The sequence below is a fragment of a genome, unplaced genomic scaffold (assembly GCF_019419815.1).
Source record: "Pyrus x bretschneideri cultivar Hongxiangsu unplaced genomic scaffold, Pyrus_bretschneideri_v1 Contig2, whole genome shotgun sequence".
Lineage (NCBI taxonomy): Eukaryota > Viridiplantae > Streptophyta > Magnoliopsida > Rosales > Rosaceae > Pyrus > Pyrus x bretschneideri.
The window spans coordinates 8,969,945-8,986,723 of NW_025999501.1; the positions used below are offsets into that span (position 1 = coordinate 8,969,945).

Genomic DNA, 16,779 nt, shown 5'->3' on the forward strand with positions numbered 1-16,779 from the left:
AACAAACATTGTCCGATTGCACATGCTCTCAATCACTAGCATGTTCCATGCGAGGCTCTCTTTTGTTCTTTAGTACTACTACTAGTGGTCTATTATTTTTTAATCAAACTTTAATATCACTCTAATTCATCCTAACGTCTCATAACTGCTCATTTGCCACACACGTGAACAATACAAATTCGGTAACGTAGAGCGCATGTGGCCGTTAGGTTTCACACATGGAACGACCTGCTTAGATACTATAAAGAAAGTTGAGATTGCACTATAAAACCAATTAGCAATATGAGAAGTAGTTCAACTTCTTGTAAGCCCTTACAAAAATTCTTATTTCACCGATGTGGAATACTTTTAGATTCACATCCTCACATGTATTTTTGGTTTCATTCCTGCGTCGTTCTCATCCTGTTTGAGAGATATTCTGTTCATGATCAGTGAATGACGGTAATCTAACTTCAGTTGTATCTGCGAGGGTACACTTATCGTGTGTAAGTGCTGTACTACTAGAGCTGTAAATCCAAGTAAACCAAAATAAGAAAAGAATAGCTGAGAAATATCACACATAGACTTCTATGAAGAACAAAAGGTTAGTAGATTTTTGGTTAGATGGACGGCCACCTGAATATATTATTAATCACACTAGTCATTAAATAATAATACTTCGTTTTACAGACGAGTAGTGATTTCACGTGTTAAATTATTGAAATATGAAAAACGTCTAATTGGATTATTAGTCCTCTCGTGATGATAGAAAAGTTGAAAGTTAGATTTTGTGATAAAATTTAATTTAAATCTTTGTGGTGAAATCTGTTAGGATTTAGCTTCAAAATTAAAAGTTTCGCTAAGTTTCTGTTAATTGTTAGTACATGAAACTTGTGTGCTAGTAATTAACGAAAAATTGACAGAACTTTCAATTTTGGGTCTTATCCTAACAGGTCTCACTACAGTAGTTTAAATCTTAATTGACCATCGTTTAACTACCTTATCACCACTAGACTATTAATCCAATTAAGCCTAAGAAACATAAATACCAAATATGAAAGCTTTGGCCAACCAAAGCAAAATGAAATATTCTTAATAAAAAGGAGAACAAGGATAGAAAGGTCGGGGGAAAAAGGAGTAAGAGCGCCAATAAATGTGATTAAGGTAACGACGCGTGGTTCCCGTGAACGGCTTTTATATTCACTCTCCCATCTTTCACCAGCCTCCCCATTCCCATTCCCATTGCCCCCCTCTCCTCTCTCCTCCTCTCTCTAAAAACCTCCACCCAAACAAACAACTCGAAACTCCTCTCTCTCTCTTTTATCAGGTATATATATATATATATACACAATTGTACATGTATATGTATATATACACACACACACATATGTGATTTGCTCATATTGTTTTCATCGTAATTACAATCGTTTTGTATGATTATATTTGCAGGTGTGTGTATATACACATATATACTATATATATGGGCGATTGTTGAATTGCTTTCTCAACATATTTCGGATATCTTCTTCCATGGCGGCGTCGATGATCTCAAACGTTGACGGAAGCCTCGACGCGTCGTCGATAGAGTCGAGCAGAAAAAAGCGGAGAAAAACCGGAGTCGTGGAGGAGGATCGGAACCGGAGCTCAAAAGCCGGAGTTCGATGGGGATCAGAGACGGAGCAACGGATCTACTCGACGAAGCTCGCGGAGGCCCTTCGTCAGGTGCGACAGAGATCGTCTACGTCATCGTCGGCGGCTGTGGCTAAGGTATCGGGCGGCGGGAGAGACGTGAAGGAAGCGGCAGACCGAGTTCTGGCTACGGCGGCGAAGGGGACGTCTCGGTGGAGCAGGGCGATCCTAAGAAGTCGAATGAGGCTGAGCAAAACGCTTCACAAGCGGAGAAGGGCGAGGGTAACAGGGGACAACCGGTTGAAGAAAACGGAGTTTAGGAGAGAGAGGAGGAAGTTACCGGCTGTGCAGAAAAAAGTTCGGGTTCTGAGCCAGTTGATTCCTGGCTGCCGGAAGACGTCGTTGCCGAACCTTCTAGAAGAAACTACCGATTATATAGCAGCTTTGAAGATGCAGGTCAGAGCCATGGCGGCTCTCGCCGAGTTACTTTCTGGTTCGCCGGTGAACCGCTCCGGCTCGAGTGTCAACTCTTCGAGTTGACGCTGAGAGTCGCCCGCCTCGGCTTATTGTGCCAGGTGTTTTTTTTTTTTTTTTTTTGTAATTTTTATAAATATTTAATCTTATGAAATTTATTTCGTGTATTTTATTGTATACGTAGCTTTTTCTTTTCTTCGCTTCCCTGCTATCATTTTTTTTTCTTTTTATTTTTTAATCTCTAATTTATTGAATTGATGGAGTATTCCACCTAGTTGATTTCCATCTATCGACAAAGACTGTTAATTAAACAGAGTCTCTCCAACTTTAATTTTTTATTTTTAGAATTGTTATTATCATTCGAAAATAATTATGTATTTTTTTTATTGAGCAACCGCATGGGAAGTATTTTTTTAATGTAAACAACGATTTCGATCTCAAAAGAAATGATACCCTCGTTCGAAAAAAAAAAAAAGAATGAAATTTTACTAACATACTTCGGGGTCATGCCTGATTTTACTTAACTTTAAATAACTGGTTGCTTTAAATATAAATTAGTATAGATTATCGTTTGTATTAAACTAAACTTTGAACAGTTTAACCATAATTATTCACATAGCTGTGTTGATTTTGCTACACAACTGTTATCAGATTATCAATGAATATTATAGAGGGTAGTGCTAACTACACATTCATTCTTCTCGCACATTCTTCTCAATTCTCGTAAATTCCTCTCAATTTTCGATTCTCGCACATCCCACTATTCTATTATGCATTCCACAAAAATTGAATTGATCAATTGTTCACATTCGCAGTTCAACAATATGATATAATAATCCATTAGCTTAAACCTACATAAACGCATCAGCAGAAGAAGTGTGGTTAGTCTTGCGTTTAAATCTCGCCTAAACCAAATCTAAAGTTATCTATGCAGAAACAAAAGGCATAAAGGGAAAGTGATTAGCTCGTAAGTGCGATTAAGACCTATGATACTACGTTTATTAATATTCCCTACTTTACTTTGAAGCTAAGCAAATAATATAAGGGCTAATTTTCCGTACTTAGAGCAGTGTGATTTCTTGTGCAATTATAAGTCGACCTACAAAAAAAAAAAAAAAAAAAAATCTCTTTCTAGACGAAATAATTTTGTCAAGTAAAATAAGATTTTATTGCCTATTCATATGACGAAAAATATCATCAGGCAATGTCTATCGCTCAAATGTTTGCTCAACAAATTATAAAACTCCGTTGAGCAAATAGTCTTTGCCCAACGACTAAAAATTTGCCGTCGAACTATGTTCGTCGGGCAAAGATCTTTGAAAAAACTAAAATGTTGACCATGTTTGCCCTACCAATTATTTCATTCCATCAAATAAAGTTACTGTAGCCAACAAAATATAATTTGTTGGGCAAATGGTAGTTTTTGGTACTGCGAATTTTCTTCTATGTAGTTTAAATTTGTTTGGATAAAAGAAAACAATTTCAAGGTCTAATTCATTTTGGGTCGATCTTTCCCAAAACGAGAAATTAATCAACTTATTTTTTAAGTCAAAGTTGAAGGCAGACTTGAATTTTGTTAAGTTGACTGAAGCAATGTGCTCTTTCTTTGCACTCAAGTTTGAAACCTTGCTCCCGTTTAATGTCAACTATATAAAATCAAAGTTTGAAAAGTACAACTATTAGTTACAGCAACATCTAAGAGAACCAAAAATTTATCAAAATTTACCTTACTTTTGATTTCTATGAAAATGGCGAAATGGTAAGTTTGGCTTGTTTGGAAGCAAAATATTGGTCTTGTTGTAAGTTTGCATCCAAATGATGAACTGAAATCGGTTCACGCCTCCTGACTGAATTCTACGCCACTTCACACTGCATATGACCATGTATGCATTCTCATATTAGAGTTAAGTACAATTAATCAGTTACACTCTAACTGTTGTGGTCAATTATGTCCTTTCCCTTAAGGCCCACCACATGAATGATGGAGATTAGAGACCATATATGCTTAATCTTCCAAAACTTTTGCAATGTTACTCACCCTGATTGCCATACAAAAATGGACCTGCCATACAAAAATGTACAAAAATGGACCTGCAGCTTATCCCTTGTATTGTATGGCACTCAAGATTTTCATTGTGTTTGTCATGTTGGTGTTGTTTTGTTGTTATATCTGTTATCTTAAAGGGTCGTGTCGTTTCAAATCCCATTATCTTAACGGGTTATTTTCAAGTGCCCGATAACGACCCGATTCTTTATTGGATCATTTAGTTTCATGTCGGGTTAACGGGTCATGCAAGAAATTGCCATGCATTATGTCTAAATAAAAAACGATATCTTATCGGTTTCTTAATGGATGACTCGATAACGACTCGACTTGTTAACTGGTTCTTAACAAGTGACCCGATAATAACCCGAATCGTTAATGGGTTGACCCAAAATCTGTTATTTTCATGTTGGGTTATTGGGTTGTGCTAAAAGTTGCTAGGACATCTCATTAACTAAAAATCTTTGACTTCAAGCAAGAATAAACTGCTTGTACCGCATTTATTGATTACTTTGTTGACCACTTATTTAATAGAAGTGAACTTCATTTGTATATGTGAAATTCACATGTCTTAAAGAGATGGTCTAAAATGTGATCAAAATAGCAGCACTCTTCAAGCAAATAATTTGTAGCTGGGTCAGTAAGAGCATTCCTCTATGTACCACACGATTATGTACGTACACTCCAATAATTTAGAAGATAAATTGAAACCAACCTCAAAACGAAATGAATAAATAACCATTTTCTTGCATGGTCATCCATAATGCATGCATCTGATCCGAATACTACTATTTGTACTGTCCTTCTCAATAGTCATTAGTCAGTAATGAAAAATAATAGCAACCAGATTTGAAAATGAAATTTGAAGGTTGGGAGGGGATTCTCTGGCGATTTTGGATATTTCTGAGATATGAAATCACGCATAAGGAGGAGGTGGTCGGAAAGAAAAAATAAAAATTAGCCCCACTGCCACAGAATTGCAAGCCAACTTGGCCTTACAAGAAACAGCCGCACATCATGCGCCTCAGGGACCCTACAATTCCAAGGGCACTGACCCTTCAACGAGTCCAAACCCTAATCTCAAAGGCATGCATGTGCGTCCAGAACAAAACTTCACATGCTATTTTAACCAAATGGGACATGCCCTATAACTAAAGGGCACTCAAAAAATATTGCTCCACAAGCATTCAAATTTTAGTACGGGGGATTGAATTTCTTTTTTTAGGAAGCATCGATGATATAAGGAAATTTTTATTGATATGAAAAACAAAGTTATACTTACTGAGGAGGACATAAATCTTATCCATTAAAAGACAAGAACAAATATATATATATATATGAAATTATAAAATATAGTAATTTCTAAGAAAACAAATGGCAACACCCCCTAGACTTGCCATAAAAGATAGTAATTCCTAAGTAAACAAATGGTATTTTACTTCCTTTGAACCCAAAGAAGCGCTTAACCACAACTTTACGATCCATTGAAGTAGAACCCAAATAAAAAGTACTTTTTATCCCTTCTTGATAAATTGATCAGGGCGCTAACTACAGCTATCGAAGAAACTTTGTAAATTACGCAAAGTGACCTTATCACCTGCATACGTACATTACATGAGAAGGAGAAATACAACCTCTTGGAGCATAAATTGGCTTAGTGAGCCGAGCTAATTAAAGTCGACTCAAACCCCTTGATAAAGCCTTCTCTGCTAGGCAGAAAATCAAAGGAGAGAGGGGTTCTCCTTGTCTCACCCCTTCCCCAGAATAAGAGAAAAAAAATCACGAGGGGGAACCATTAATTAAAACGGACAATTTAGCAGACCTTAAAATAGTAGATGTGGAGCCAAAAATAATCTGAAAATCCTGAAAATGACAAGTGGACTTTTACCAGCGAAAGACAATAATGCGCTTATTAAATTGGTGAGACCCACATTTAATCCACACACAGTTCAATATACTTAAAGACTTGAGCAGCTGACTACAACCTCATCAGGCTCTTATAGCAAGGAGAAAAGTCAAGGGCACTAAATATATGATTAATTACTAAATCTTATCTTTATGCTTTCCTAATTGAAGATTAACTCCATCAAACAAGGAATCACAATCATATTCCAAAATCAAGGATATTACAAGATAATCCCAAGATATTATTATCTTTAGGATGTTTCTTTCCTCATCCATCTTATGGATGAATGACCTTGGCCAATTGAATGCTGAAACATATCAGTGAAAACCATACACATATGGTCAACCCAATGCTTTATAATTACCTCATTCTCCACCAAATTTTGGTAAGCTCTTGCTACACAATCAAGTCCTAAACTCTCTCTTTAGAGAAACTGACTTTGGCACCGGAGATTCATTGGCAAAAAACACACCCCTACCTCGTGGGCGGGCGTAGCTTTAGTCTTTAGTAAAAAATGTTTATTTGTTTTGTAGGTACAAATCCGTCAAGATTGCAGCCGCTGATTTTTGCTACCACAGTAGACACCAGTCCACAAAAAAAGTAGAAAAATCAAAATTACAAAGCACTCGCAAAGAAAGACCAATTTAAGGTATCAAAAGCCTAAACTATATCAAATTTAACTCCAATATGTTACAACTATGAGTTTTTTTATCAAGCACATGAAAGCACTTGGGAACAAGGCCAGTGCAACCTGTGATACGTCGGCCAGAAATAAAAGAAGCTTGCTATAAAATATTTATATAAACATTATGGTCTAGAAGAAGGTTTTATAGGGCATGTCCTATCACCAAATGTCACTCTTAGGCATTTCAAATTCCTATTTGGGAGACCTTATCACGTTGCGAATGGAGACATGAGGGGGGAGATGCCTGAGTGGCATCCCTATCAAGTTGTCCGTATAGAGATCAAAAGGGTTTTTCGAATCAAGGACCACATATTTTGTGTTTTTGTAAGCTTTGCCAATGCATGCTCTGTACGTTTTACGGATTCACATTATTTGTGTGCTTTTTGTTCCCCCATTTATTTTTTCATATCAAACACACACCATATACTCACATGCTTCCATGTGCCTTCTTTTAAAACCTATCTTTGCTTTCCTTTTGTTATTTTCGTTATTATTTTGAGTTATATGGGTCTACCACACGAGATATACATGAAATAGTTGCACATCTTTTCGTTCGCATTACTTGAAAACTACGTTATGAGGAACAGAGAAAGAAACCGAGAAAAGGAAAATGCAATGTGAGTAGCTTAAGTTTGATAATTATTTCGTTTTCACCTTTAAAAAATCAAAAGATTGAGAACTTATTTGATATATGTTTGAGTTTACAAAATTTGGCTTGATTTTGATTTTGACTTATTTAATTTTTTTTTTAAATGATAACTGAAATAGTTATCAAACGGACTATTAGTTTATAGTTCTAGTGTGGATTATTTAGCACCCCCTCACAATTCCAACTCTTGCACGTCCTCTTGATTCCCTAAATTTAAAAGGGAAACATTAAAGTATGCTTTATGATATGAATATAACCCTTTGAAATAGACAGCGGCATAGTTACATTGATTAGAATGAAAGTGCTTTTTTTTAGGCACCCGAGTTTAGATCCTCACCTCCTTCCACTTTAGAATAGTTTAAAATATCGCTTGTATCAAAACAAATAGTATAACCCTCCCCTAAATTCAATTTATTCTCCTCTCCCTCTAGCTAGTTTGCATCACTGCCATTCATTAAGACTTTAAGATCAATCTCATCCCAGATTTTGCAAATATCTATATATGACTTAAAGAGAATGTACGAATGGAAAAATGTACTATTGATAAGATATATAATATTAATCGTGTAATTTTATGATAGCTAGTTGTTGGAAATTTTGAGTAGAAATTTTATTGTCCCACATTGGCCATTTCCAAAATGTTTCCTCACTTTATAAGGCTTTGTCTTTTATAAAAAGTGATTGGAGTGATAGGCCTTGGAGGCTAAAATTGGGCTCACCCTTGGTGTTGGGCTTTGGGGTGTAATAATTAATATACAATTAATTACGAATTTAATTAATTAATTGTTTTTTTATTATTACCAACATGAAGAGTTCAGAAAAAACGCAGAGCAAAGCACCATTCTGAAGAGATGTCTCCCAACAATCACACCTCATTCTCATACCTGTTGCGAACAAGCATAATCCCATTATATATACATTCATCTGCATGACATTTAGAACATAGAAAATCAACATTCTTCTTCTACGATCATAAACATCATTTCTTTTCTGAGAGAACCACACAGAAATTCGCCAGAAGTCAATTTTCTGGTGTTGGAATTCCTGACTTAGATCGTTGAATCCTAGTGAAGCAGACGTCCGTAGAACTACAAGCACTGAGTAGGGACAAAATTTCTGTTTCAAGGACATTGCGGTACGCAAGCCTCAATCTTCAATTTTCTTGTTTAATATTATTTAATTGTTCATACTCTGTTCAATATTTATTAGTATTTATTATTTATTAGCATATATAAGTTTATCACAGATTGTTGATATATAACCAACACTAGTCTCCCAAATGGTCCAAATAAATTTGAGCTCAGGAGGGTGTGTGGAGGTCTGAGAAATGGAACTGAATCCTCTCCTAAGCTTAGGAAGATGATCCTCCTGATCAATACACGTGGGTCTTTTGATTTTTATCCAACAACTACAAATAGATGATTCCTTTAAAGTTATGATAATTATAACCATTGGATGAAAATCCAACGGTTCACGTGTGTTGGTTAGAAGAATCTTCTCCTTGGGATCAGGAGAGGATCCAATCCCCGAGAAATAGCCTTCAAATTCGGCTTTTCCATTTAAATTGCAACACCTGTTCCAACTTGGCATGCAACTTGTCGTTTTCTGGTTTGGGTACCTTATTCTGACATGGATAGTGAATGTGCCAAGTGACATGTCGCCCTTGGACCAAATCATCAAATAGTGCCCGCATATTCTTCTACATTATTTTTCTCATATTCTTCATCCTTCTGGTTTCTATCGATCGATCGACAGATTCTGATCAGGTCACATACTTGACATATACATATCCCTTCAATTTCATAACATTTGAGATTTACTTCTCACAAATGTAATTTTTGTCATGTTCTTCGTAAGTTAATTTTGTTGTAAATTGTAGAGTTGAGCTATTTTAAACTACATGAAAGTTTAAATAATAATATCGCTTGTAATAATATTAAAAAATAACTATGTGAGAAAGTTTAAATTCATTCCATTCATGAGATCGTCCTCAATTTTCAACATTAACCATATAATGTGATGAAGTTATCGTCATGTGTTTGTTTCTTCAAAAATTTTAATATATAGCTCCATGTGTTTTTCGTGCATAAACAAAATGATAGATAGTGTTCCGTTTTCATTGGTTAGAGCGGTCAAATTATTGTTCTATGTCCTTGTGTTGATCAATCTCCTCTTGTTCTTCTTGTTTTATATGAAACCACACATTTGTAGATTTTCTAGCACCAACAAGCATGTGTTTCTCTTTCTTTTTGCTCACACCAAAGTGTTACACACAATACATTCACCTACTAAATTTCTATTTAACTCTCATGTGTTATTTAATATAAATGATATTCTGTTTTTAATTTAACTCTATTGCGAGAGAATAATTTAAACCCAAATGTATAGAATACAAAACTTGCATTCTAGCTAATATGACGACGCCCACCCTTAAGTTAAACCTAATTGCAATGATTCCACACAAGAGAGAGAACATATAAGTAAAAGCTAGGGATTTGCCAACACCACGTAAGTGAGGTTAAACGACAAATTAGAGGAAGCACTTTAGAGTTGTCAAACTCCAACAACCACCCAATAAAGAAAGGCCCCCGACAACATTTGTCGCACGTGGAGTTTGACCCAAAGCCAAAATGTGTGTCAAACAAGCCTTTGTTTGGCAGGGGACCCTGCAGCTGCAGGTGCACTGCAGCCACTTTATTTTGAGAAAAATTAATAAAAATGATTTGAAAACTTTAGGTTTTAATGATAAAAACAAAATAAAGGGTAAAGTGAATAGTATCAGGATTAATTTTTTAGTGTAAAAATATGATTTTTCGTTAAACTGAACAATACCAAAAATTTTTCCTTAAAAATCCCTTTGTTTTGTGGTGCTCTCCATAAAATTAGATAATTGGCAACTCGTGGCACAACCTATGAGCACGCACATGCATTTCCATCTCTAATCTTCTAATTCCTTATCTTGTGACAAAGTTGACTGTTGATATCAATTATCATATTATCGCATAAGGTTAAATATCTTAGTAAATATAGTATTGGATTTTTGTACTTGCTTTCTGTTTCAAAACTTCTTAATCTTCTTAATTATTATAATAATTTCGAACTTTTTCCTCTTCTTTTAATAATTTTTAAAAAATAATAATTTTTTTAAAAAAAATAATATTTAAAAAAAATAATATTATCTACGCTCAGAGATTCTCTTAATAATATTAAATTTTAAAAAATATATATCACATTACCAAAGTTTTTGGGGACCCTTTTGTTATTTTGCCGCACGTGGCTTCTTGGTGGCAAAAGAAAAGGACCCCTAGGGTTTTGCTGTGCTTTGATGCTTCACTTGTTCCCAACCATTAATTGATGATTTAGGACCTGGTTGGCATTTCAGATCAAAAAAGGGTCTTGGTTGGCATAAGGACTCAAAAGGTTAATGTTATTAATCACTAAGGCAAAAATCGGAGGAAAGGACAAAAGAAAGATCGATGCCTACATTAAATCAATTGAGTCATCATGGTAGAGAAGAAAATTGGCGCACGTATCGTGCTCGAGCTTCGGATGAATGTACCCAGAAGCAAGGAGTATGCCCGCATGTTTCAACCTCCTAAACTATTGTTAGTGGCGGGTTCAAGAAACTTTCGTGTTAGAAGAGATGTCTAAACACCATTTTTTTCATTTATGCCTAACAATTCTAATGACTTACGCAACTCCATCCGTCCCTCTCACTCCTCTTGAATTACTTAACCCTTTCAAGACTTTTGTGAAACATCTTGCCCTCATGTCAGGAGCAATAAAAGAGAGCTTCCATGAAATTTCTGGAACATCATAGGTAGCAAAAAGGGTTGTCTCGTCACCAAAATCATCAAAATTTTATATTTGTATATGCTATATATAGATTTTTCCTTTACAACATTGCAGGTTCTGGCTTTATTCAAAGAAGGTAATCTTGCCACTCAATCATACGCCTAGCTAGGCTGCATATCCATGTTAGGAGCTTTCGCGACGAGATAGTCCCAGCAATGGTCTCTCTTTTAAGAAGATCATATGTGTATAATTGACGGAATTGAATGATCAAGGTATATATACTCGAGTGTGCTCCAAGGTCAATTGGAGAAAGTTTTGCTCACCCCATATCTTGAAGAAAGTTAAGATGAAGTTAGAAAATAGCACACATTACAAAAAAAATGAGCTTTGGGTATAATACAAAGGGCACAATTGAGAAGATTGTGTCTGTTTGACCATCAAAAAGCTTAAACAGTTCTCATTTCATAGAGGGCACCATCTATTGTGTCCAATGCTAAAAAAAGAAGACATAAAATAATAATGGGCACGGAAATCGTGCCAAATGGGGTCAAATGATAACTTTTTTTTACTGAAGATGGGCAAAAAAACTTTTTGTGTCTATAAAAATTGTTTGTCAGCAACACTTTATGTGTTTTTTCATTTGTCTTGACCTCTAGCGGACCAAAAAATTAAATTTATAAAATTGTGGTAAATAATGGTATGAAGCTGTTTATTACTGTGCAATGTTATAGCCTCAAAATATGTTAGCAATATTGTTGTTCAAAATCGTTTTGGGCGACAAATGAATCTCAGATCTGTCACTTACAAGTAAATAAGAATACCACTACACCGTAGTACTAAGTGACACATTTTATATTTACAATGGATCATTTCCATATGCAATGAATGTTTGTTAGATTCGTATCTTTTTGAACTGCTTTTTAGATTGTTAGCAGGTTTGTTTTGATACTTGGTGATATGGTTTTTGACATTATCATAATTGTTTATTTATTTTTTAATGTAATAAAAGTCCTTCTTGCAGTGACACATAACTAACAATTGTGCCCTTAGGGTCATCGGTCTTCATGCAAAAGTTGATCAGTCTTCAGATATACAAATGAGTCGATAATTATAAATTCCTTTTTTTGACACAAATATTAGAAATTGTGTCCAATCAAAATAATTAAATACTAAATCACTATACGTTCCATTAGGTCTTCAGATAGACAATATAGCTTAGTAATTAAAAATTATTTTTGACACAAATGTTTGAAATTGTGTCCAGTAAATATTAATAAATAATAAATCACTATATAGCAAATGAATATGTGGGCACAATTATGGATTTGTGCGTTTCTTCTTTGGTGGCTTTAGGGGCTGTATTCAATTGAGAATTTGAGAGATTTTAATAAATTTATAAATCCATGGATTTTTATGGAGTTCAATTGATTTGTAGAGATTCCGTATAAAATTTTGATTCAATTTCCTCGAAATCTCATGGAGAGAGGTGAGATTTGTGGATGCTTAAAATACACTACGAAATCTCTCCAATTCCCTCTAATTCTTCAACTTTCTCAAATTCTTTAAAATCAATTTCTAATTGAATACACCTTGAATGTTATAAACTTCTTTAAAATCTTAATTGAATACACCTAGATTTCTAAGGATTTTAATAAATTATCTTAAAATTCTAATTGAATACATCTTGAATTTTAGAGAATCACTTAAAATTCTGATTGAATACCCCTAGATTCATTAAAAGAATTAAAATCTCTCAAAATCCCAATTGAATACACTTAGCAATGGAATTTTTTTATTAATTTGCAATGACACTATTATTGTAATTGTGTCCTACAATTTAATGTATTTAAAGCAAAGGTAGTTTTCTTGTGCCCTTTGTTTAAAATAATGTCTTAAACAAAACACTTTCCTCAATCTTCACGCCTCACTCTCTCCTCATTTCCTTGATTCCGCATCTCTGTGTTTCCCCATTCAAACCCAACCTCTCCTTAATTCCTCCGCCTCTCCTCTCTCTCTGGCTCTCATTTTCCCAATCGAACCGAGCCTCTCTTCAACCTTAGGCTCTCTCTCTCTTTCTATATTTTTCCAAAATTTTGCTATTTCCCTCTCTCTCTGTCTCTCTAGCCTCTCATCTCAATTCTCAAGTCATGCAAAAACAGAATTTGCAAATCCTTCCCCTTCAAATCTCACACACACTGCAAATAGGTGGGTCTCAACTCAAGTCTTTAGTCCAGTTCACACATTCTCATAGACTCTGCAAATCCCTCTCCTTCACACATAATTTGCAAATCAGTCGGCCTCAACTCTTATCTCATCCATAGTTCCCCTTCAGTTCAGTGCCTGCATAATGTGATTCCTTCCTCTCCACTTCGTTCCAGGTAAAATGGTAACAATTTAGAACTTGTAATGCTTAATTTAGTTAATAATTTGTGATTAATTTTAGGGTTAGGGTTCGTTTGAAACACAAGGCAACTGTGCTTTTTTCTCTTTTGGGCTATAATCAAAAGGGGATTTTATCTGGTTCAGATTCAAACAGACCCATTTTTGCTTCGAATGGAAAGTGACCTGTTGTCACTTCAAATAGGTTTAGACTGGAAGGTGATTGGCTATTTTTATGAATTAACAAATATTGAGTTGTATATGTACTAATTAATTTATTAGCCAATGGTATATTTGGCTTTGGAAAGCTGCTATTCAGTTTGAAGCTTCTATATGTGACATGGTTTTTCGTATTTTTTACTATGCATTTGAGGGTTTCTTGTTTCTTGATGTTACTTGGTTGATATAAGCGGCACGGATGATTACTGGAAGAGGCAAGATGCAGCACAAGTTATGGCTCTAGTTAAGTAGACAACTACCAATTTCAATCATTTGAGCAAGTCATTGATACGTCCTACTGTTAGTTTTTTTTAATAAATACTTTTCCTCCCTTCGTAATGTTTTTGGTCCCCGAGCTTATAAAGTTTAACAGAACAAACAACTCATGAGAATAAATTGGTGGCAATTTTTGTGCTTGCAGTTAGTTTGGGAAGGACTTGGGCTTGAAGGGGGAGCAGCTGTTGGAAACTGGAACGGGTATATTGATTTTCATGAAAAGCTCATGTCTTTGTTTTCACTTTTAACCAAAGTTTGATACTTCTCTAACTTCATTTTTTATATTATTGGCGCTCTAGGGAGAAGGATAAGAATAAAGTTCTTCTTGGATTAGGCGGTGGACATTATGCTCCTCGGCATATAGATATTGTTCTGTAAGTTATAGTCACCTTACAGTTCATCCATTTTCTTTCAAATATATAGCATTGATTTCTTAGTGGCAATGTGGCATGGCATCCAGCTTTATTCTTTGTTTCCTTCTGTGTGCGGTTTGATGCATAACTTATTAACTGTAAACTGAACCTCTTTATTTTGATTGATCCTGTCAAAGTAAATATGGTAAATAAGTCTGCTATAAACGAATGGGATTACTAGACTGTAGATGATACTTTCTTCATCCCGTTCAGAACTTTGAGCTTTTGCTTCCTCCTTCCTTTTCTCTGTCTCTGCAGCTTCTGTAACACCCATAAGTCCCGCATTACCCTCCCAGCCCCTTCTTGCTTCCTCTTCCATCTCTATCAAATGAACTGGCATTGATAGTACTTTGATCTGTTATTGTCAAATTGCTCTGGTACTGGAAGTGGCAAATGATTTATTTGTTCAAGTCTCTTCCAAATTTTCTCCTAATCTTCCCTTTATAGTTAATTTTATTTCCAACTAGCTCTTGTATGCTCTCGTCAAATTGCTTGATATGATGTTGTTAACTTCCAACTAGCTTTCAACTTTGGCAAACTATATGTAAGCTATAAGAAAGCTAGTATTTAGCAACTGTAAGAATCCAGCTACAATTCATTGTTGTGACTTATGAAATTCCTATTACCTTACTCTTGCTAAGGGTGTTGATATCATATATATTCATTTGTTTCCTTAATTTGAAGTTTTATTTTTAATGGGTTAAACAAATAATGATGAGAATTGAATTTTTAAGTAAAGTACTTGTTTGGCGTGTTTGTGGTGTTATAGGAAGCAGGGTCTCAGATAAATTTGTAGAACATTAATTGAAAGGAAGATGGGTTAAGCGTTTATGGTTTTTGTAATTCCAAATTTCAAATTTGTTTTATTCTATTTCTGAATATGTAGTTTTAACATTTTTGAGGGTACAATGCATGTTAATTCTAAGAAGAGGAGATTTGAATTTGTAAAGTGCAGGTCTCCAACTGCTCCGCTCTCTTAGTGTAAGTACATCTCTGCATATCTTTATTTCCTCAATTATATTTGACTTTGTTATGTTGGGTTCCCAAATTAAAGATCTTATACAATCTTTTTGTAGCTTTCTAAAGTTTGGAATTTTCTTGATATGTGCTTACATGGTGCTTAACTTGGTTTGTGCTTACTTTCCGTTTCATGGTTGTAGGCTGTTTTCATTTTATGAAAATTTAAATTTTTGCATTTCCTCAATTCAGTTTTAGTTTTTTAAATTTTGATTTTTTTTAATATTTATTTCTTGCTGGCACAATTATAATGTAAGTGTCAATATGGCTGGAAAAGGTCTTTTGATAAAGTAGTCAGAAACAGGCACAAATAGTGGTCTGCCTGTTTGAGCACCAAACAGTGTATTGTGCCCTTTTAGTAAAGGTGACGCCCATAGAGGGCACAAATACAAATATAGTTGCTGCACTGTTGCTATTGGTCTATGGGCACATATGTTGGTGCTCTTTGGCCTCAAAGAGCACATATAATTTATTGTGCGCAGTGCTCATCTTTTTTGTAGTGATGAGGCTTTCCAATGCTACCATTGCTTTAGAGAAATAAAGTGAACAATTCAGAAAGCTCTTTTGATATATTCCAGATGTTAATTTATGCGCAGTATTACTGAAACTTACAGGTCTACTGGGGCAACTTGTTTAGATTTCTAAATTTTCAGACTTTAACAGAAGTTCGTTAACGTTGTACTGGCAATGTTTCGTTAGTTGATTTTCGAACGTTGTTGTTTCAATGTTTCCATGTTCCATTGTGGATCAGTATGTCCATGGAGCATATGCGAATTAGGCAGTTGATCAGAGGACTGTGCTCTCCCTTTACACTCAAGTTTGAATTTTCTTAATTACCGTAGAGATGAAAGGTTTTGTATAACCTTGTGTATCAGACTTTCTACAAGTTGTTCCAAAGTCGAAGCTTTCAATTTCTACATTCTACGAAAACACGGGCGCTAAATACTGTTTAAGATAGGGATCTTGGGATCACAAGTTCAACTCAAGGTGTTAACATCATCACATACAACCAATCAATGTAATGTCAGCATCAAATTAAGACCTTGACTGCTTTCCCTCGCCATATATGTTGGATTCACGTAAATCATCACCTAGAAACTCCTTCAGAGACTGATTGACTTTAACTAATTAAGCTGAAAAATGGGGGTATGCATCTGTAATTCTCGCCGCTAAACTTTTTAATCTGTCGGACACTTACTAGTTGCAAAGACACATGAGTTGGTCATGTCAAAATTGCATTTCTTGAATTCATTTTATGCACATTCTTGCATTCCAAAAAATGGCGAAAATGTTAATTATTACGTTTTTCAAACT

At 35.0% G+C, this 16,779-nt stretch overlaps 1 protein-coding gene and 1 long non-coding RNA gene across 3 annotated transcripts; both read left to right on the plus strand.

The window, feature by feature from the left end:
• The first annotated feature begins 1,137 nt into the window (after positions 1-1,137).
• Positions 1,138-2,249, plus strand: LOC103962349 (transcription factor bHLH149). The gene is made up of 2 exons (XM_048582933.1): positions 1,138-1,306; positions 1,429-2,249. The coding sequence occupies exon 2, from the start codon at positions 1,510-1,512 to the stop codon at positions 2,146-2,148; it is 639 nt and encodes a 212-aa protein (XP_048438890.1). The 5' UTR covers positions 1,138-1,306; positions 1,429-1,509; the 3' UTR covers positions 2,149-2,249.
• Positions 2,250-13,059: 10,810 nt separating this feature from the next.
• On the plus strand, positions 13,060-16,395 carry LOC125476624. Of its 2 annotated transcripts, XR_007257934.1 has the most exons (4): positions 13,060-13,547; positions 13,951-14,002; positions 14,181-14,236; positions 14,335-16,395. It is a non-coding gene; the product is annotated as an uncharacterized LOC125476624 (long non-coding RNA). The 2 variants fall into 2 exon arrangements; XR_007257933.1 differs by having other exon boundaries at positions 13,060-14,002.
• The last annotated feature ends 384 nt before the right edge of the window (positions 16,396-16,779 follow it).